The sequence below is a fragment of the Tribolium castaneum genome, chromosome 1 (assembly GCF_031307605.1).
Source record: "Tribolium castaneum strain GA2 chromosome 1, icTriCast1.1, whole genome shotgun sequence".
In the NCBI taxonomy this organism is placed as follows: domain Eukaryota; kingdom Metazoa; phylum Arthropoda; class Insecta; order Coleoptera; family Tenebrionidae; genus Tribolium; species Tribolium castaneum.
This window is the reverse complement of record NC_087394.1, coordinates 27,655,114-27,676,961: the sequence shown is the minus strand read 5'-3', so window position 1 is coordinate 27,676,961 and position 21,848 is coordinate 27,655,114. Positions and strand designations below refer to the sequence as shown.

At 35.0% G+C, this 21,848-nt stretch overlaps 1 protein-coding gene and 2 long non-coding RNA genes across 5 annotated transcripts in view; 1 reads left to right on the top strand and 2 right to left on the bottom strand.

Moving 5' to 3' along the window:
- Positions 1-1,562: 1,562 nt before the first annotated feature.
- The window catches only part of LOC103312116 (uncharacterized), a 39,499-nt gene continuing 19,213 nt past the window's right edge, over positions 1,563-21,848 (bottom strand). The window contains exons 3-7 of the mRNA XM_008193423.3: positions 8,243-8,314; positions 7,959-8,098; positions 7,569-7,907; positions 5,343-7,516; positions 1,563-2,511 (exon numbers count right to left, since the gene is read on the bottom strand). Of these exons, the coding sequence (XP_008191645.3) occupies positions 1,797-2,511; positions 5,343-7,516; positions 7,569-7,907; positions 7,959-8,098; positions 8,243-8,314 (3,440 nt within the window). The 3' untranslated portion in view covers positions 1,563-1,796. The remainder of the gene's footprint in view (positions 2,512-5,342; positions 7,517-7,568; positions 7,908-7,958; positions 8,099-8,242; positions 8,315-21,848) is intronic.
- Positions 10,270-12,603, top strand: LOC135267945 (uncharacterized). Its single transcript, XR_010336378.1, has 3 exons — positions 10,270-10,667; positions 10,718-11,050; positions 11,102-12,603. It is a non-coding gene; the product is annotated as an uncharacterized LOC135267945 (long non-coding RNA).
- Positions 15,981-21,837, bottom strand: LOC135267946 (uncharacterized). Of its 3 annotated transcripts, none has more exons than XR_010336380.1 (3): positions 21,707-21,837; positions 19,434-20,809; positions 15,981-19,374 (listed from the first exon to the last, which is right to left on the bottom strand). It is a non-coding gene; the product is annotated as an uncharacterized LOC135267946 (long non-coding RNA). The 3 variants fall into 3 exon arrangements; XR_010336381.1 differs by lacking the exon at positions 21,707-21,837 and having other exon boundaries at positions 19,434-19,883; positions 19,934-20,958; XR_010336379.1 differs by lacking the exon at positions 21,707-21,837 and having other exon boundaries at positions 19,434-20,972.

Below are 21,848 nucleotides of genomic sequence, written 5' to 3'. Positions count from 1 at the left end.
AACATAATTTAGAGGGTAGAAATTATTTGTTAAAGAATTTTGTGCTGAAAACTTTCTTTAGGCATCGTTTGATTTAGAAATATTTTTTTTTATTTAATATTTATTGTAAATAAATGTAGAAAAATTCTGAAAAAATTCTCTTGCTTAGATAAAATTATAACGTATTGACTAGCAAACGTTGCTTTCTGTGCGTAAGTTGTTGAGATACATACTATAGTAAAAAATACTTCCAGCAGACTTATTTAATTAAAAAAAAAATTAAAACAAAAAAGAGTATTGACAAATATTATAGCTGAAAATTTATACATTGTGTCTAGTTTTTAGACTGGCAATCGTTTTATTTTTTAAGTTTAAGACTTAAAATAGACTAAAACTTTTTTACTCTTGACTCCAATTAACTAACTCTAGAATCAAAGTTGTTTTGTACAAATAAAAATCATATTTTGTCTGAGGACTACAGACTACTGCTGTATTGATTTATTCTTTATTATTGAAGTCATTGAAGGTATTTAATCTATGCAACTAAATATACACACTCGTTCCATAAATTTACTGTTTTAGGTGATAATAGATAATAAAATTTATTTTAACTAATTTTTAAGGTTTCAGTAGGCATGTACTGAGCTCATAAATTTTCGAAAATTTCGAAAATATGTCAAAAGAAAATAGTTGTTTTAACTTAGAAATGGAAACTCACAAATTGTTTACTTTATGTTTAAATAGGACAGTTTTAATCAAACGATTTAACTAGTTTTTGAAAAAAATGTTTATTTTTTATTTCAAATTGACCGCGTTTTTTTAATCAGCCACTGAATTTTATCCACAAAGTAACCAATTAAATGACATTAACTTGACGTCATGTGGTAGTGACCTCTGGGTGATTTTTTTCTTTTCTTTCTGTCAAACAAACACTAACATTTGCGTAAAACCTGAAATGCGACTTTAAAAAGGCAAAAAGGAAAAAATTTGCAAATGAAGCAGAAGCCCTTATTGTTATTAACTTATTAATCTGTTTAAAAGATCATAAAAAATGACTAAAATAGGGAAATCACTGTTATGTTTTTTTTTAAGAAAACATATCGGGTTTGGTTTCAAACCGCGAATAAATTTCATTTAATTTTCTTGTTATCGGATCTCATTATGTCAATGAACTGTATCTCTGCATTTTTAGATTTTAAGAACATTGTCAAGGGTACTTTCTTTTAACAAAAGCGGTGGTTCTGCATCAGTGAAAGTTGTCAACGAAAGTGATCTTTTCAATAATTACGATAATTGCTGGACAACAAGCCAGTAATTACGATTTGTCTTACAAGAAATAAACGCTCATTATAGGCATAATGGTAATTTATGGCACGTGCACGAGGGATTTTTTTAATCTATGAACCGGAAAACGGAAACAGTCAATCAACTGAAGTGGAATAATTAACGCAATCAACGGAAAAGCAATGAATATACAAATTATTAACAACTAATGACTGGATGGTGTATTGTTAGTTGCCTGCTCCTACTATTGTTCGTTTCATGTTCTTTCTCTAGCAAGGTCAGGAAAATAAAGGCCAAAGTTTTGGGTTTAATTTCATTTATTGGATATATCTATCTCTGGTTAGAAAAACATGTACTTTTTGTTATTAATGTATAGTCACCCTCGATTAAAATTACAAAATAAACCAACAAAATCATCAGCTTAAAATAATAGCACATACATAAACATTACTTTTACAAATATATACAACTACGTTTTTATATAAATAATTCCACTACACTAAATTGAGCCGCCTCTTCCATTGCACGTATCATCACTTCTGCTGTTTACTCTCAGCCACGACGATATTCGTCACGGCATCGGTGGGATTAAACACCCACTGCTTAAAACTACTCTCCACTCCGCCATTGGTCGAGACCTGCACCACGTGGTCTTCCTCCTGCCTACGGGGCGGCACCGCCGGCCTCCCGCCCAAAACGGGCAGTCCGGACGGAATCTTCGAATTGCTCCGAATCGAAGTGACTGTGACGTTTTTGGGCGGTTTTATCTTGGGGGTGGAGTGGACCGTCGACGACATCAACTCGAGGATGTCCTTGTCGTTTTCCATGTCCAGATTGCGCGAATCGCGCCTTTCCGGCGAGGTGGGCGGAGTTTTGGCCGTGGTCGCGATGGGAATGCGCGACTTGGGCGTGTCTGGCTTGGACTTGGGCGGGCTTTTCTCGAAGTTTGAACGCAGGAGCTCGATCTGCGACTGGCGCTTCTCCGGGAGTTTCGATGGCTCGTAGCTGGATGTTGTGAAGCGCATTTCGGGGAGTTTCTTCAGTTGCTCCTCTGCGATTTCTTGGATTTTGTGGAGTTCCTTTTCGGCGTCGTTTTCCGTTATTATGATGCTCTTCAAGTCGGGTTTCGGGGTCGAGTCCAGGTGGTTTTCAAACTTTTGGATGTTGGACTCGAAGGTTTTCACGTTGGATTCGAAGTTGCGGACGTAGTCCTCGAATTCGTGCTCCAGGTCCAGGGTTTTGCCATTGCTGTTGGGTGGGAATACAGCGTTAGTAATCAACTCTACTTTGTGAGGTTTAAAAAGTAGAAACCCCAGTATTTAATTATTTTTTTATTGATAATATATTTTGCTTATTTAAAGCTTGAAGACAAATGGCAAATTTTTAATGATTTTTTATTATGATAATCAATTCTGTGACAACGAAAGGTTGTCTTTAAAAGTCTTTCTGTGTTTCGAGTACTCCGGCTATGCCGTCGTGCTGGAAAAATCGTGCGTGTTTTAAAGACCTCAATATTCACTTATACTTTAATATTCTATTTATCTATTTCACATTTGCTATGTATGTTGTAGGTTGTAGCACTGTTATTGGTAATTTTTATGAAGTAGATACTGCATGAACTAGGTATAGGTAAAGGCAAAGTAGGCCCAAAAAATAAAAAATAAAAAAGAGAAAAAAAATAAAAATATAAACAATTCCACAATTATTATTTTGTTATTTTATTTAAATAGCAAAATTTGTAAGTGCTTTCGAAATTTCATTTCGAAACTTTTTTTTGGAACAGGCCAAAACTTGATAAACTGCGACAAAATCATGTTATTCCAATTATTTCCGGGGTTTTAGATTTTTAGATTATTATTTGGGCAAGAAACTCATTTATTTCATTTAAATGAGCTGAAAAGTTAAAAAAGAACATGTCAGATAAAGACATAACATAACTAAAAGGTATAAAAAAATTAAAAAATATCATATACAGTACAACTTCTACAATCCGGACATGCTCTAGTTCAGACCTGGCCTCCTTATTTAACGTTCGAAGTTTAAACATTTTTTATGTTACTTCTAAAGTCCGTACATTAAACCATTTCTCATTTTGACATTTGGCATTTGTCTTTGTATGTTACGGTGCATTACGTAATCTAATGTAATCTATTTTTAGTGTTTTATAAGTAGACATGATTGTTAATGCTTAACAATAAATCGTTGACCCCATTACCTACTAAAGTTTTCGTAAAAAAGTGACTGCATAATGTTATTTTTTTAAATAAAGAGGATCTGATTTTTTTTAAGATTAAATATAAGTGAAAAACAAAAGACCATAGCTGGATAAATTTTTGACCACAATTATTTTCGTTATTTTCCTAACTTCCTAGTACTACATTACAGGGACATTTTTAAATTCTATATTCAGTTTGAAAAAACACATACCAAAGCAGTGAACTTATTTATTTTAAGTTATCAAAAATTTTTAAAATTCATTTGATATCGACTTATTTGAATCCATTTGAAGTCATATCTGCTGAAGTAATTTATCATTCCTTACCTGTTATTGATTAATAAATGTCATAAAAATGTTTTTTTTTCTTGAATACTCTTGCATGATTTAATTCACAGCTTGAGATCTCTGAGAGCTTGTGGAATAACTTACATAGCAATATTCGCAATACGCTGATGTGTATTTTTTCTAATTTTATGTACAGATAATAAATAATAGATATTGTATGTTTAACAAACGTCACTGTACAAGATACAAATGTAATGTAACAACTAATATTAAAAGCATTAAACGTATTAAACATTTACAAATATACCTTAATAATCTGGACAATTTTGCTAACTTAGACATCTCAAGATCTGTACGGATTACTGAAGTTGTAAACCGTATTATTTTATTTTTTTATTATTTTATTTACTTATTATTTGATCATGAGTCAGACTCTTTCTTACTTCAAAAAAAATTACCGGAAAATTCCAAGACATGAAGCAGGTCTATAAATTTACGTTAGGTACTTCAACCAACTGCAAGCGATTTAGATCATAAAGTTATATAATCATAACTCATAAGACTCCCTCAGTTTAAATTCCTAACATTTTGCTAATCCGTTATTTTAATAAGCAGCGTATACATTTTTGTCGTCAGAGACAGTTTAAGCTTTTCTGTTTCAAATAAACCAATTTTTTTAATGCGTATTTGCTAATTTGGCGTCTTTGTGCTGAAAAACGTTTTTTGTGCAATTTTTATGTTAATTTTGATTTTAAGTTCTTAAAGTTTTTTTAGCTTTAATATTACATAAAAATTTAAAAAATATATTTTTTTGAACTAATAAAACTTCCTCAATTTGAAACGTCGTGGCGAAAAATTTGACGAATGAAATTCGGCCAAGTTCCAAAATTCTTAGTAATGTACTCGGAACGCAACTTTAATAATTCAATTTAAAAAAAGTACGGGCTTAAATGCAATATTTTTTAATTAGAAGTCACTTTTAGAACAAAATCTTTAAAAAAAATTGTCATAGTAAGGTACCATTTAAAAAAATGTTTTAATAACTAACTCGAAAAGTAAATAGAATTTCGAAAAAAATTCTTGTTTTTTACTTGATGATGTAGTAATTTTTTTTCATAAAGGTTTATTTGTCTTAAACATTTGATAAATAAATGTTGTTTTAAACAGCACTGAAATTTTCTTGAAAAAAGTTTTTAGGCATACTTTCAGTTTTTGTATGCAAAATTTACTTAAATTTTAAGCTTATTTTAGCGCTTATTTCCGTCATTTTTGTGCCAAAAAGTCCAAACTCTAGTCATAAGTAATATTAATTTTTATTTTTAATTATCTACCCTATTTGAGGAACTCGTACAAGTAACTGTCAGATGATTCCTCATATTCTGAAAAAACTGATCTCAAAACTGAAAAATTGTTAACAAAAACTTCGATAGAGTCAGACCTAAGTCCTGTTTCACTCAAAGTCGGTTCTCCATAGGTCATAATTTCGTTGTAGTATTTGTTTATTTTTATTTTTTAGCCGTTAAAAACTACATAAATCTGTACTTAATTTGGAACGTAGGCAGTAGTGAATTTATACCTATTGCTGTTAACATTGGGGATGATTTCGATCTCAGAAATGTTGGTACTGGTCGAGTTGTTAGGAGTCAAGACCTGGATCTCGGTGATGTAAGTCAGGGACGAGTTACTTTTGCTACTATCGTCCTCAAAACTCTTCGTCTCGCTTCCCGAATCTTCCTTCTTCACTCGATCCGGTTTAACATCGACCATAAATCGATTGTCCTTGATTTCCGCATCGTTCGAAATCTCCAAAGTCAGTGACGACGGTCCCTGAACCATCACATCGTTGTTTAACTTATTTATCGCTTCGGCGATTGTGACATTTTTGATGATGTCGGGGGTACTTATCGTGACTTTGGGCGTTTCGGGCTCCGGTTTAACCGTACTATCAAGCGCCGTGGTGTACAACTCGGGCTCAGTCGTGTCAATTTCCAAACTGTGCAGATTCTCCTCGCTTTGCGGTCGGAGATTATTAACAGTGACATTGCTAACGTTTATCTTGGCGTCGTCGGACTTTGCCCGCTCCAGGCTCCCCAAGGAGTGCCTGGAGACCTTAATATCGTCGGAGACGTTCGTATCGTCGTCGTCCTGACTGCAGGCGATCCTCTCCGTGAAGATAAAATTCCTTGTCAAGTCAATCGCGTTCAACTTGACCACTTCCTCCTCCGGTTCAGGTACACTGGGGATTTTTTTCGCCAGGAGGTGGTCCTTCTTTTCGGGAACCGCCGGCTTCACTGGGTCCAAAATCGGGGGCTTCCGCTGCCGCTTCTCCACGGAGGCAAGCCGCGGGTTATCCTCCACTATGGCACTTCCGTTCGACTTGGTCTCGAACGGCCAGATCTGGTTCTTGACCTTCTTCTCGGGCTTCGGCGGCGGGGTCTCCTCCTTGATGGGCGGCTGCACCTCCAGGGACTCGCGCTTGATTTCGTTGATTTTGTTCACGACAGCGTCGATTTCCTCGGTCTTGCCGCTGAGGTCCAGGTCGGTCTTCGGGTCGCTTTCGTCCTCTTGGTTCAGCTTGAGGATGGCGTCCTCGAGGTTCCCCCACTCGGTTGACTTCTTCAGGCGGTTTCGCTGGAACGTGTTCAAGCCGTCGAGCATCAGCGACAGGCGGGGTTCTTTACTCATCACCACTTTTCCGAAAATATCCTCCTCGGAAGCCATCAAGTCGTCCTCGATCCTCCCTTTGCGCTTCTTGGTCAGGGTTGGTATGCTGGTGTCGGTGATGTCCAGGCTCTGGGCGCGCTCCAGGGTGCCAGTGCTGGATTTCCGCGTGCGCTGGATCTTGGTCAAGTCGCCGGTGCTTGCAGTCCTGCGGTTTTGGCGGTCTTCGGTGTCTTCGGCGTGGTGGATGGTGATGTCGCTCGAATTCAGCTCGATGGTGTTGACAGAGGAGTGATTGTCGGTTTCAAGGTCCGAGTCCGAGTTGTAGTCTTTCATTGTTTTGTTCCTCAGCTCGACCTCAATCTCCTCAACTAAGTCGTCTTGGGTGGGCTTGGGAGCAATTTCCTCGAAATCGTCAACTGGTTGTATCTCATCCAGGTTTTTGGATTCGGGAGGTGACGGCGCCTTGCCTTTGGTTTTCTTGGGGGTTTTGTCCTCCTCGTCTTTGACCGAGCTTTTGCGGTTACTGCGGGCGGCAACGGCCGCGTTCATCATGTAGTTGGGGATCTCCTGGGGGATTCCGTTGGCGTCCCGTTTGATCCCGGAACTGTTGTACACATGGTCCCGATCGAAAATTTCGGGGGTTAGTTTGCGTTCCCGCTTTTTGACTTGTGGTTTCTTATCGTCGACTTCGTCAAGTCCGATGGGGAGTTTCTCCAAGTTGAGGTTGTTCTCGTTTTGGGACAGCTCGGCCGATTTGGGGCTCTTCTCAGGCGGGAGGACCCTAATGCCGAATTTTTGCAACTTGTTCTCGGTTTTTTGGACCTCCATTTCAACTTTTGGCTCGACTTTGTTTTTCAAGTTGTGTTGGTGGTCTGACATTATTCTTTGCTCAAGCTGCGTTTTTAACTGTTCGGGGGACATTTGTGTCTTCGGGGGGTTTTTCTTGGGGCGGTTTCGGGGAGATTCGGATTCCTTGCGTTCAAGGGTCGTCATGTTACTTCTAGATTTCTGGAGACTTGAGTAGTTCGAACTGAGGGAACCGGAGTGTTCTTCGGTGCCAAATAATTTACGTTTGGCGGAGTTAACCTGGAAATGATTCTGGTAAAGTGAGAGAGACACCAGAAGGGGAAAAACTGACTTGGAAGAGTTCCGTACAAGAGGAGCTCCTGTACACGGGGTGACTTGGTTGGGCCCCTTGCCCACTTGTTTGGAACATTTTCCCGCCTCGTGCTTCGATTATGACTTCATAGGGACTAGCATAACTTAAAATTGTTAAAGCATCTTCGTATACCATGTGTTCGAAACTAATGGTGACACTGTTGATTCTATCACCGGGATTGAGTTTGCCTGACTCGGAGGCAGGCCCTCGGTGCAGGACATCCTTGATGTAAATCCCTTCTTTCATGTTGCCACAAATGTTGAACCCCAGACCGGTGAAATCATGGCTGCGTAACGCCACCACTTTCACCAAATTTCCCTAAAATTTGTCGAAATTAGATTAGAAAAAAATACTTCGTTGGGCGTTTACATCAATGGCACTGTCATCCAAAGTCTTCTTTTTCTCGGACTTGGTGGTGAGGGCCGTCAGGGGCGGCCACTGCGTCCATTTCGTCTTGTTCGCGTCGACCTTTTCCTTCTCCAATTTCCCGATCGGAGTTAGTCCAGGATCTGCGAAAGAATGCAAAAATTGTAAAAGTTTTCCGCGCAATAGCCAAGTCCTTGTGCAGCAACAAGGTCATTTCAATTCTTTGCAACATTCCTCGGTGAATCAGTCGTAGAAATGCAAATTGTTGGTAAACAAAGCGAAATTACCTTTGAACGCTGGATTGTCGAATGCGTATTCGCCGCCTTTGCCTTTCTCGGGGTCGGTTTCGAGGATGAGCTCTGAAACGAGAAAAATACGATTTGTGGAGAGAAAGATGGGATTTTTCCATTAATAATCTTTCGGTGAGTCTGAGCGAGCGCCCACGACCGTTCTTGTTTACATGGAATGTTAATTGCCTCGGGAGGTATACAGCTTTGGTCGAGTTGGACGGGTCCTCGACAATATAGGCCGGCTTGATCGACGACCGGAGGATTTTTTCAACAGTCATGGTAATTCGATGCGGAGTGGCCAAAGTATAGCTTACAAATTGTCGAAATAACTTAAGGGATCAACCGCACTGCCTTATCCAGGACAGTACCTTTTTTCTAAATGCTGTCCTGGCTAAAATGGCAATAAAACTCCCGTAAAAGGAATGTTTTTTTAATTTTTATCAATTTTTTTGGGGTGAATATCAGCCTAAATTATGCAAGTAGGGAACTCTTCGGCATTTTTCGGTGGTTCTTTAGACTCTAGCTCCCTCAGGAGCAGTTCCAAACTTAAGATTTTTTTTATTTTGAATTAATTAACCATTCCCAGTTTAATTATTATAATTAATTTTTTTTTATTAAAATTTTCTTTTCTTGATATTTTTTTTGTTCTATTTTGTAATTATTTATTATATAAGGGTCTTACAATGTATTTTATCCCCTCAAGGGTTTAAACGCGAGAACGAAGTTTGCAGTAGAAGTGACGTTTGTCGAATTAATTAATTAATCACGAGACGATTTTTTCATAAGACCCGTGTGTTTTATTGAATTGTAATTAATTAAATTATAATTCATTTTAATTTTTTAACGATTATCGATCTGTCAGCTGGAATTAGAACTTAGAATTTTATCACTTGTTCGTCAATATTTTGAAATACATAATAAGTTATTTAATTAATTATTTCTTGGTTTTCGGTATTGTATAATTGGTCACTTTGAATAATAAGTACAAGTTTTTGATAGTACCCCCGGTGTTAGTAAAAAATAGTAAACAGAAGTACTTTTTCTTCTATTTTTTAAACTATAAATCTCTTTTTGAATGTCAAGTTTGTGGGAGACTTCAATGCCAGATCACAAACGTTCCCAAAAATTGTTTTCTTTTAAATGGTCGATCCAGTGGCATATTTACATGTGGGCTGAATGGGCTATAGCCTAGTGCGACAGAATTTTACTAACGGCAAAAATATCTTTATTTCGATTAAAAAAATTGCTAGTAAATAGGCGGATTTAATTTTTTAAAACAGTTGATCAGATTTTTAGTTTTCGTCGTATTTTCTCATTTCTTGATAAGTTCGTTTAATTTTTCGGTTAATGAGTTTTAAAAAGTTTTTACTTTTTCGTTGTAGTTTAGTTGTCAATTAATATAATAAAAAATTTGCGATGAGTAATGGTAGAAAAAATGTGTTTGAAAAAAATCGGCGACAACGTAATATTTTAGAAAAAAGTTGTAAAAGTGACTATGTTTTTTGAAAAATAAAACCTTTTTACACAAATACGTGGTGACTTTTTAATAAATATCTTAGAAAATAACGAGACATTTAAAAATCTAGTGCATCTAGTTGATGACATTACAAAAGAAGTTTTTCAGGTTTTTAAATAAAATTTAAGTTTTATTGATATCATAAGACGTCTTCTAGTAGTGGTATTATGATCTAATAATAGACTGGCTATGGATAAGTATCTATTATGCACAGGGAGAGTCAATAGTGGGTTCCTGTTTGTTAATTTTTTGTTTTGTTTGTTAATGAGGTATATTTTTAAAAGTGGCAAGTAGAAATTTTTTCACTTATTCGTTTATCTTTCGAAATACGTAATAAATTATTTAATCAATTATGTCTTGATTTTCGGTATTGTATAATTGGTCACTCTGAATAATAAGTACAAGTTTTTGATAATACCCCAGGTGTTAGTAAAAAATAGTAAATAGAAGTAATTTTTTTCCTATTTTTTAAACTATAAAAATCTCTTTTTGAAAGTCAAGTTTGTGAGAGAGTAGATAACGAATGGGGGGACAACACAACACAACCTTGACCTTGAGTTTGACCCCGCCCATTTTCCCTCTCTTTCTTTCAAGGCCACTCGTTCTCTCTCTTACTTTTCAAGGCCAACCCCTCCCACTTCCCCCACCACTTCAAGGCCAAGGCATTATTGGACCTTGATGTTTTCAAGGTCAAGGTTATTCATGCTACTCCCCACTTTTTCAAGGCCAACAACTCCTCACTCATTCAAGATGAATCGCGCAATTGTCCTTACTCATTTTCCACCCCAAACTGTATAAAAGATAATGTGTTGTGTTGTGTAACACAGTTCTTGTGTATATCTACTATAACAAGAAATTCTTTAAAAATGGAACCCATCAGAAAAAGTTCTATTTATAATACTCCTGGTAAGTTTAATATTTTTTTAGTAGTTTAGTTGGAAATAATTTTTTTTCAGAGGATATCATAGTTTGTCCATACGACAAAAACCACATTCTTCTTTGGTTTCGGCTCGAAAGGCACATATGGAAGTGCCATCGGGCCGATAAAGAAAAACAAAGGGCCTTACATGAAGTGATGATGAAGGAAGAAGAGGAGAACTGGGATCATTTCAATGAGCCCAGCTACCTCGACTTCCTGAAATCTAAAAAAATTCATAATGTCGAAAAACAAAGATCCTCATGTGAAGTGATGATGAAGGAAGAAGAGGAGAACTGGGATCATTTCAATGAGCCCAGCTACCTCGACTTCTTAAAATCTAAAAGGAATCATAATGCCTTAAATTAAAGAAGTAAGTTTTATTGAATCTTTTTCAACAGTAATTTATTGTGAATTTTTTTAGGGTCGGGGTTCTTTCGTAAAAATAGTGTAGAATAAGTTTAGCAAAGTAGTAGTAGTCGTAGTAAACTGTAAATATTATATTATTGTATAAAAAAAATAAAAGTTGTAAAAAAAAGCTACATGTTTTTATGTACACCTATTTCAACCTACTGATACAAGTAAGTGTGACCTGCAAGCAGAGAGTCGCTCACTGTTTCAAGACCACTCATTCCCTCTTTATCTTTGATGTTTTCATCTCACTTTTTCTCATTATCTCACTTTTTCAAGGCCACAATATTGATGCATTTTCATTCAAGGTTAAAAAGTGGGGGTATAGTTAATATATAGAATTTAGTACAAGTTTGATAGCAGTCAGTACTGATTTAATCCTCCGAGAAATAATAATATAAAAAAAGTGCATATATCTGTGTTAATGTCTAAGAGTATTCGCTGCTGGGTCATGGATGTATTGAATCGAATCGCTCGATGCGGACAGAAACCCATTTTAAAAGCTGGTGAGCTAGAGTTGAACACAAGATTCCGCATACATAATATTAGACGCACAAAGTCTCTGTTCGGAAATTCAGTGCTTGTTGAGTTGGACAATTATGCAGTGTTTCTGCCGAGAAGAATAAGTGATTATTTGACTGAGGAGAAAATTGATGAGTTATTACGAGATCCACGTCCACTATATTTAATATATTTGGGAAAAGAAGATGCTAGAATCCCGACATCTGCACATTGTTTTGAGTTTCAACGTGTTGATGATGAAATATTAGATGAGTGAACATACTGTAAAATGGAGGATGAAAAGAAATTAAAGAAATGTATATTTCATTTACAGTTAACGAGAGTGCCGAAGAGTAGGATGAAATTATCGGAAAAAGACTTATGTGTGTGAAGTAGTGTGCGTTTTGTGCTAGTGATAGTTTCTTAAAATAAATGAATAAAAATCATGTGTCTAGACGATGGACAATATGAAAAATGTTTATACGAGTGTTTTGATAAAAGACTGTTATCATATAAGAACTGGGTACATTCATACCCATCTCCATGGAGTTTAGCAAAAGCGGGATTGTTTTATATTCAAATATCTGATTGTACCCAGTGTTTTGTTTGTGGAGTAATAATTTCACGATGGGAAAAAAGTGATGATGCGTTTATGGAGCATAAAAAACATTCTCCAAAATGTGGATATGTGAAATTGCTTTCCACAGACAAAACTACAATTCAAAAATTTAAATTAGTTACTAAAAATAGCATTGTTGTAGTTTTATTTTTTATAGTATTTGTATTCATGTATTATTTATGGGCGTCTTCTTATGCATAGGTATGCAGACTTGTTAACCTTGATCAGTGTCGGGCGCGCGCCAAAGGTGAGGTAAACTAAAGGTTTCAAGAGACGTCTTGATTTAATTAGTTTATAATTAAATAAGTGGTAGAATAATATGGAGGATTTATAATAGATTTAAGGATATTTAATGTACTACCTATAATATTGATGAAATAAAGTGTTTTAATTGATTCCTTTTAGTTTATTTTATTAAAAAAAAAAAACAATTCATAATAATAATTATCTATGTAATATCCGATGAATTAATCCAAGAGTTATGAGTTTTATCCATTCCACTCCACTTGACGAATAAACGGTTACCTTTCTTTCGTAAAACTTTCTCAACGAGATATACATTCGGATATTTAACTTTTTGTAATTCTTCAGTGTAGAAACCTCCTCGTATTGTTTCTCCAGAAACATCTTGTAGCAAATAAGTTCTAGGATTAGTATTTTGAATCTTCGAAACTGTAAATACTTCATTACTCCAATTTGGGGTGTACCCTTTCTTAAAAAGATGTCGATGTTTACTAATTCGAACAAAATCACCAACTTGAAATTTGGGTTTATAAATGTCCATTGTTTTAAGATGACTATAAACTTGATCCAAAACTTTGCGTTCGTTTTTCTTATTTATTGAAATCGGTTTTAAACCAGTAGTCCCATGTCTGGTATTATTGTATTTTTTTATTATGTCAGGTAAAATGTTTATCCAGTTGTAGTGACCTTGCACCGAAAATTCTTTATACATCATTCCCTTGATTGTTCGATTCACGCGCTCGACAACACTACTTTTTAAATTCGAATAAGAACTGTAGTGATTAATTTTGTATTTATTCATTAATTGTTGAAAATGTTTATTGTAAAACTCCTTTCCCAGATCTGTTTGAATGTTTTTAGGAACGTTACGTCGAGTTTTTAAAATTTCACTCATTGCATTTACAACACTTAAAGCCGACTTATTCTTTAATGGAACAGCCCATACAAATTTAGAAAAAACATTGATAACCATTAAGATATACTTAAAGCCTTTATTGACGCGTGAATATGGTATCATTTCAACCAGATCGAGTTGCAATAAATCATTTAAACCTTTCACTATCACACGTCGTCTTTTAAAGTTCACTCTCGCCGGTGCATGTAGTTCATTAACAACTTGACGCTTAATATTTAAATCACTATGCTTCATGGTGGATTGGTACTTTTAAAACTATTTCTATATATATCGGTTTAGCTTCTGATGTTTTGGGTCCATATTTAAATGATAGTTTGTCACCTTCACGTAAAATTTGACCAATTAAATTCGTAGTTTGTTTCGAATTAATTAATGCAATCCACCCGCTCGATGGATTACCATTTACAGACGTAATCGTTGCTTCTTTTAATGGGAAAATATAATTCGTACCAATATTAAATAATACAAAAAGTTTTTTAGCTGGATCCAGTGTCCCAAAGAGTGAGATTGTGGTATATGAGAAAGATTTGACACGTTGTAAAGTTGTCCGAATTCTGTGTTCACTAATGTGTTCACCAAATTTATCTAATGTCATATTCTTGTCTATTGAATGAATAAAGTATGTAGAAATACTAACTATAAAATATAATGTGTTTGCAATATATACAAGTCGTCTCTAAATTATTAACGAATTATTTTCGATTCACGCAATTCTGTTATGATGCGATTGATTTCATTCATATGATTATTATTACCAGCTACTGTCGATGATAATAAAAGACGTAGTCTATTTACGAGTGTGTTGGGATTTTTGTAGGGAACAAATTCTAAATTTTTATCTGTTAAAGCCAATGTGCGAAGAATACTACCACCCTTAACTCTTTTTGATATTGGTTGGATACTACTTGTCGGAGTTGATTGTTCATGACCTTGAGTCTGCAATCGTTGTATTGCAGGTATGTTGCGAAGTCGCGGATACTGTTTACGTGCTGGTGGTACGAGAATTGAAAGACTACTACTGCGGCTTCGTTGCTGGACAGGAGTCGATTGACCTTGATCTGCATCAAGGCTTTCTTCAGTATCACTGTAAAATGGCGGCGACTGAGATGCACGGTGTTCCTGAAGCGGTAGTGGCTGTCTCGAGAAATGTCGAATAATTGTTTTATATTTGTTCCCTACATTCCCCAGAATTTGTGCATTTGGTTTATAGTTTTTTCTGTCTGCATTGGTTCGAATGACAATATTTCGATAAGTTTCTAAATCTGATTGAGTATAATTAGTTGGATTTTTTTTAAATAATAATTCATACAATCCAGGTGTATCAGGATAAGCTACATTTTGAACGATTACATGATCGTCTTTGAAATCAATTTCAGAATTGCCAATAAAAAATTTATTTGCCTCGGTTCCATGTCTCACACCATATTGATGATCAAATTTGTTTTCTGTGTCAATAATCATATCTTCAATGTACTGTCGAGGTAAACCGGTCCATTGTTTAAGAAAATGGCGAAATGCATCGGTTTTTGACAAATTTATTAATGTTTCTTGCAACTTTCCAATGGTCACATTCCTGAGTGATTCTCCCTCCTCTCTGGGTGTGCTAGCAGCCGCATGTTGTCGCATTAAACTGAATCGTGGATCGAGCGATGTAGTACTACGGCTTGTAGTCGTTGACTCAAAAAGTCGCTTCGCCTCCGGTTGCTTGATCTCATGATGAATTGATATTTTTTCCTGTTTTGGGACAACTTCGCGTTCATGTTTAATTTCAGAAATTAAACTTTTTATTGGATCAGTTAGAGGTTGAATATGGGTTGCGAAACGTCTTTGCGAACTTGCAATGTGTGAAGATAATGATCGTACTTTTTGTTTAACGTGTCGTCTTGCCTTATCCAGCTCTAAAGCTAAACGTTTATCCATGTCGATCGTCGACTAATAAATAAATCTTTGACAAACATTTACATTTATATTTTAATGAACTGATCAAAACCGTTACGATAACGCCCATTGTCTTGTTCAGCATCCTTATCAATAGTAACAAATCCATACGGTTTTTGCCAACACTGTGAACACATTTTCTGAAAGGTTTCAAATGACATATCTGTACCAACGTGATCATTAAAAATATGTTTTAAATTTAATACATCCTGAGGAAAGATAATTATGAAATTAGCATTATCACGAATTAATTGTTTCTGAATGGAAGAATACGTTTGGCTAATAAATATACAATCGATATTATAATGCCTACCAAAGCAAAAATAATCACGTATTATATTTTGGTTACAAGTGACTACATCATCAAATATTATTATGGAATAGGGTTTGATTTCTTTAGGAGGAGGAATTTCGGCACCATCTTCATATTCATAGTAACCGACTTTATCGAGAGGTGCCAGAACCGATTTTAAAAATTGATATTTTGGTTGTTGTAGGGTTTTTGAAAATAAGTAAATGTCTGTGAAGCGTAATCCATTTGGATGCAGCAAGAGACTTAATATCACATTTGTTTTTCCACATCCAGAACGTCCAACCACTAGTCCTCTTTTTACACTATTATTGAATAAAGTATTATGTTTAGGAAACTGTTGATAGGGTACACAAACTGAATAGTCGTGGTTAGAAATTTTTAATAAATCTTTTTGTTGCACAAGTTTCATTGTTGACTTACAGAATACAAATAAAAATACTTTACACATTACATCAATTATAAATACATAATAATAATAATAATAAATACGTAGTAAAAATAAATGGTTACATATCGTTACATATCTACAATAAGGTAAAATTCAATCAGTGGGTTCCACATATTTTTGCAATTCTCTAATTAGAGAATCTAAATTTCGATCTCTATCAATATCGTAATGTCCCCAGGCTAATGTATCAATTGAATTACCTAAAATGTATCGTTTATCATCGAAATTAGACAGTGCTATTTTATTCCTTAATTCGGTATACATATTATGTAAATAAGATTTGAAAACGTTCATAACACAGAAAACTGATGAAGATGAAGGATTTGTTGCAATTGCCCGATATTGTAACAGTGTTAGAGATTTATCAATTACATGTTTACTTACACCTTTAGCCTTTTTAATTAAATCATTCACTGTTTGCACACAATATGCTTTGGCACCGGTGCCATAAAGAAGTACAATTGGTACACCAGCATACTCATCTTTCATTTTACCGATAATAGACACAGTTTTAGGAATATCATGAATATTATTCTCGGGATAATTTGAAGTATCAAACCGATCGATATTCTGTTTAATATCATTATATACGTTTTCCGTATAAATTTCTAAAATTAATGAATCCGTATCCGTATACAAAAGCTGTACATTATTTCCATACTTAACTTTAAGGAAATTATAAAAAAAGTCATACATTAAAGTTTTTGAAATTTCCAATATACTGAATCCTACATAAATAGGTTTATCATACGTTACTTGAACTTTATTCATTTCTATTGCAACTAAATTTTCAGTAAAAATAGAACAATTTTTAAATTGTGGTTTGGCTATCCATGTCTCTGCTCCATACTTGTGACCGTTTTTTTTCCAATGTGTAGCCAGTTTAATATCTACCCGATTATCGACATTTTCCATGGTTTTTCCATACACGCTATTATTCATGAGTTTAAATAAATCTTTTTCAAACTTATTTTTAGTCTGATTTCGTAATTTCGTATTTAAATCAATATATGGTTTGAGCCATGACGATTGATTGAATTTTAGTACTCTATGAATTTTTGTCAATTCTAGTCCATTTTGTAGAGCTTGTTTTAAATTTCGATAGTGTATTATGTAGTTTGTTTTAGCACATAGATTTGGAATGAGTTTCGCACATTTTCCGTTTGGTGGAATTAAATTTTCAGGTAGAAATGGCATATCATTATGAGAGTTGTGTAAATGATAAGGATAAGAGATATCTACTTCAAGGACATAACCTTCAGGTGTGGTATCAGTCAAATCCATAATACTAAGTGAATTAATTTCGTCTTGCGTTAACCAAGTAAATCCACCTAAAGGGAGTACTTCACTCATAGCCCAACCATAGAGATTTGTTGCATCGAGATATAAAATGTATGATGTCGGTTTCGAAGGGTCATAATTTGGAAGAAATTTATTATTTGCTTGAGCCGCTCGTTTAACACATGTACTAACTCCCCCACGAATCCCTTTTTTGAAAAAATGCAACATATCTATATCAGTCAATAATTCTAATTTTACATGGGTAAATTTAAGCATAGCATTCCAACTAAGAGATGGTGCTGTCACGTAATGTGCTGGATCAAGTTCATAATGCTTAAGGCACATGTTTCGAAAATTCTCAAAGACATCAGCTAATAGTAAAATATCACTTTTTAAATAGAGATCAGAATATTCGCCTAGAGTCTGACAATGGAATGTATTCCATACGGTATTAGCTCGTTGATAATCATCTTCAGAAATATGCTCATCGCGAAGTTTATCGTAAAAATCAATTTTTTGTGGTAATTCCGTGAGATCTAATTTAGAAAAATCATCGATAAATGAATATGGAAAAACCCCTTTCTGTCTAATTAACTGAAATTCTCTGTCAACGGGAAAGTATCGTTTTACTTCCATACATTGAGCATCATCCAAGGCTGCTGCCAGTTTTTCTAATGAACATGCCAAAAACTGAAAACTATCTATAAAACGCAAGTGTAAGTGCTCCTTGACTATTCGATTGTTTGAATTTAGATATTCGCCTACACAAATTTTTTTCGAAAATGTAATATATTTCTCTTTAGTTTTACCAAGGATATTAATTTCACTTTCTTCAAGGGCCAACTCTTTAATGAATAAGTGACTATCATAATTTGTTAAATTATGAAATACTATCGGAATAAAATTTGGAATTTGAAAATTCAAGTTACAATTACTGTGCGCGGCGGACCTATAACGACCCGTTAAATGACAGTGATCTTTTACTTTAATATCATTCTGTTGAAAAGGTTTTTGACAAATATGACATTCCGTTGCTGTAAGATAATCAAACTCTTCTTGAATAGTTAATGGAAGCATTGGTTGTACAATACTTAAATACTTTTTATAAATCTCTATCAAATCTATTTCTAATGCTGTAATAAAGTCAACCACAGATGACTGTCCTCGAAAACTTTGGAATTTAGATAATTGATCGTTATATGAACATTTAATGTAATATGCACATGAATATGGTTGATGGAGAAAAGTTTTTATCGAAAATGATTGATTTGGATTTGGTGCAACTGTACTCATAGGTTTCAATAAACATTCGAAATCAGCATAAACAATAAATGGGATAGTCATTTTATGATGATAATTTTGAAATTCTAATACATTAGCGGGAACATTATAACCAAATCTATTTGTTATTAATTCATTATTTGGGATTCTAGCATAAAGTTTTCCACAATCAGTCGAAGAATGTCTATCTAATAAAGCTTGGGTTGTGAAATATTGTAGACATCCATCACAGAAAAATTTTGAATGATGATGTTTTGAGAGTTGGGAAGATACTAAACGTGGCAAATTAGTTATTGTACAGTAATGTTGATTACCATCGTTATCACTCAACAATAATAAATTTATGTGTACCGGTTTCTTAAAGTTTGTAAAATATAATGGTCCCACAATTTCAAATTTTACCTTATTGTTTACATAAAGTAATTCAAGTCCGTAAACATTAAGAGAGACATTATTTTGACTTTCAAATTTTGCAATACTATCCAGTTTTACAGGAAATTCAATACCTTGGAAATTAAAAAGTGTCGACCAATGTGGATATGAACTGGGTAAATGTTCTGGTCCCATAGGTAGACACACTGCTGCTACGACACTCCAACCAAAACAATGAATATCCTGATTTTGAACATTAACTATTGCCCTCTTCATTTTCACGCTTGGCGGTAGTGGGATATACGATGAAGCTTTCAATGGATTGTAATAGTTTACATTTAATTCTAAATGTAAAATTTTCACAAGTGTCCAGCCTAAAACACAGAAGCAAAAAAATAATTGTATTATATAGATTTTTACAATATATAACTACCTGAATCTCGTTCCAAAAAATCCATCATTTTTTGACTAATAACTTCTTGAAAGTCATGCAACATATTCCTAATATTCGTGCCTAAAGTGACAATTCTGTTAGTAGTATTGAAAGATTTTACATCAAATATATTTTTTGACTCAATGGTATACAATCCAAATAATTCCAAATTAATTTTGATTGTACTAAATTTTTCAATTTGTGAAACAATAAGTCCAAGTAATTTATTGTGAATTTTATCCATAAATTCATTTAAATCGATATAATCGCCCTCATCACAAATCCTATATGAAGCGATGCGTGATTTAAATGCACTGCTGAGTGCAAACACCCCATCCTCCAAGGGAGTACTTTGACAATTATTTCTGTGCTGTCTACTTCTCTCATGAGCCGTAATAAGCTTTGGAGCAATTTCTTGATTACATGTAACGCACATATAATTGTTGCTAGCTAGAAAAGAAAAATAATTGAAAATAGAGTACCTATTAGTTAAAACTTACCAGTTGAATGACATATTTTCTGTTTTTTGGCGGCCGGTCCTCCATTTTCCTGTTTTTTGACCACTTGACAATAGAGCTTTTCGTGGCGTAGTCGTGATTGACGGGTTGTAAATTGTTTATTACAGTTTTCACAGTGATGCATTTTCTTATGAAAATATGAAATAATAAATTAAACAGGTTACTAATAAAGTTTAATAATAAATTTGCTGCCTTCTGTTACTATCTTTGAAAGACTTTTATTTATACTATATAAATATATATTTTTTTGTGTTCAAAGATAGGTATCCAGCAAGACCTCGAGGAGGAGCAGCATGCTTGCCATCGTGTTGTAGGTAGTATGATGTTAAAATTTGGAAAATCGCGTCCGAATTAAATGTACTTGATATGAGTGTAGGACGGAAATAGGATTTATTAATATTAAAAATTAATATTAACATCATTAATATTAATATTAATATTATAATTATTAGTAATTAATATTAATGGGGACTTTCGCGCACGTCTACGAGGCTTTCTAGGGCGCCGACTCCTCCTTGATCGTGAGTGAGGGGGAGTGGGTGGAATGATGTTGTCGTCGTCGTCATTGTCTTCGTTTTCGACATCAACGTCTCCACCCTCCACCCTATTCTCAACTCTATTATTTATTTGCCCTAGAATGGGTGACAATTGAGAGGGTTGAATGATGTCATTTTCAACATCCATCTCTTCACCCTGCCTCCTCTCTTCAACCCACGGCTCTGCCAGTGCGTCAATGACATTTTGAGTAATAATACTCATCGGATCGAACGTTGCAGGAGGCTGAGGGAGTGGTGGTGTGATGATGTTAAGTTCCACATCAACCTCGGATCCAGATGGTTGTTGTATGTCATTGACGCCCTGTGATAATATCATGGGTGACGGTGGTGGTGATGGTGACCGAATGATGTTATTTTCGGCCTCTACCACCACCAATCTCTCTGGCAGAACATCATTTTCCTCAATAATCGGTGAATTGGGTTGAGGGGGATGTTCAACGTTACCATTGATAACGTTTTCCACCTCAACCCAAGGCTCCGATAAAGCATCAATGATGTCCTGCGATATTATCATAGGGGGTTGAGTTAATACCGCGGGTGCCGCTTCAGGAGATGTTGGTGTAACGGGGCGGGTAAACACTGGCTCAACGAAGGGGCTTTGTGGTGGACTGGGAGAGATTGGGGGTTCTTCCACCACCACCATATCATTATCAAATACATTTAACTCATCGGTAACCGAATTATTGATGGGACAAGTTCCTTCATCCACAACCGGATTGGACGCCGCCTCGTCTTCGTTAATAAACTGGTCTATTAAGGTCAACGAGATGTCGTCCGAATAATCATTTTCAATACCATGTTGAGCCAGGTATTGCGTGAATGGTAAAGAAAACGATAATTCACTATCAGGTTGTGATGAAGGAGTAACCATAGAATCATCATCCTCATCAACGATTTGAACAATGTTAGCAACAGCGTGATTAGCTAATTGCTTCTCTTTCACACTTAACTGACTACATTCAATCACATCCTCTTCAAGACAATCTTCCCTCAAAGATTGACTTAAAGACGACTTGGCAAATTGTTCAAATTGTGTCTCATCATTTTTGATTAATTTTGAATTAGCAGGTCTAATAATTACATCAGAAACGATATTGATTCTAGGTTTATCCCTATTAAAACCACTACGGTTTTGATAGGGATTTGCAACTTTTCCCTTCAATACTTTAAATAATAACTTGGATGACTGGTTACTTACAGTTGTCCTAGTTGAGGGACCGGGACACTGAGAACACTCGTCACCATGAGAACACGGTTTAAAATGAGCAAAATAATTTGAACACATTATTTCGTACACAGACTACCTGTACAACACAGAATGAATTTCTGCATGCACTCCT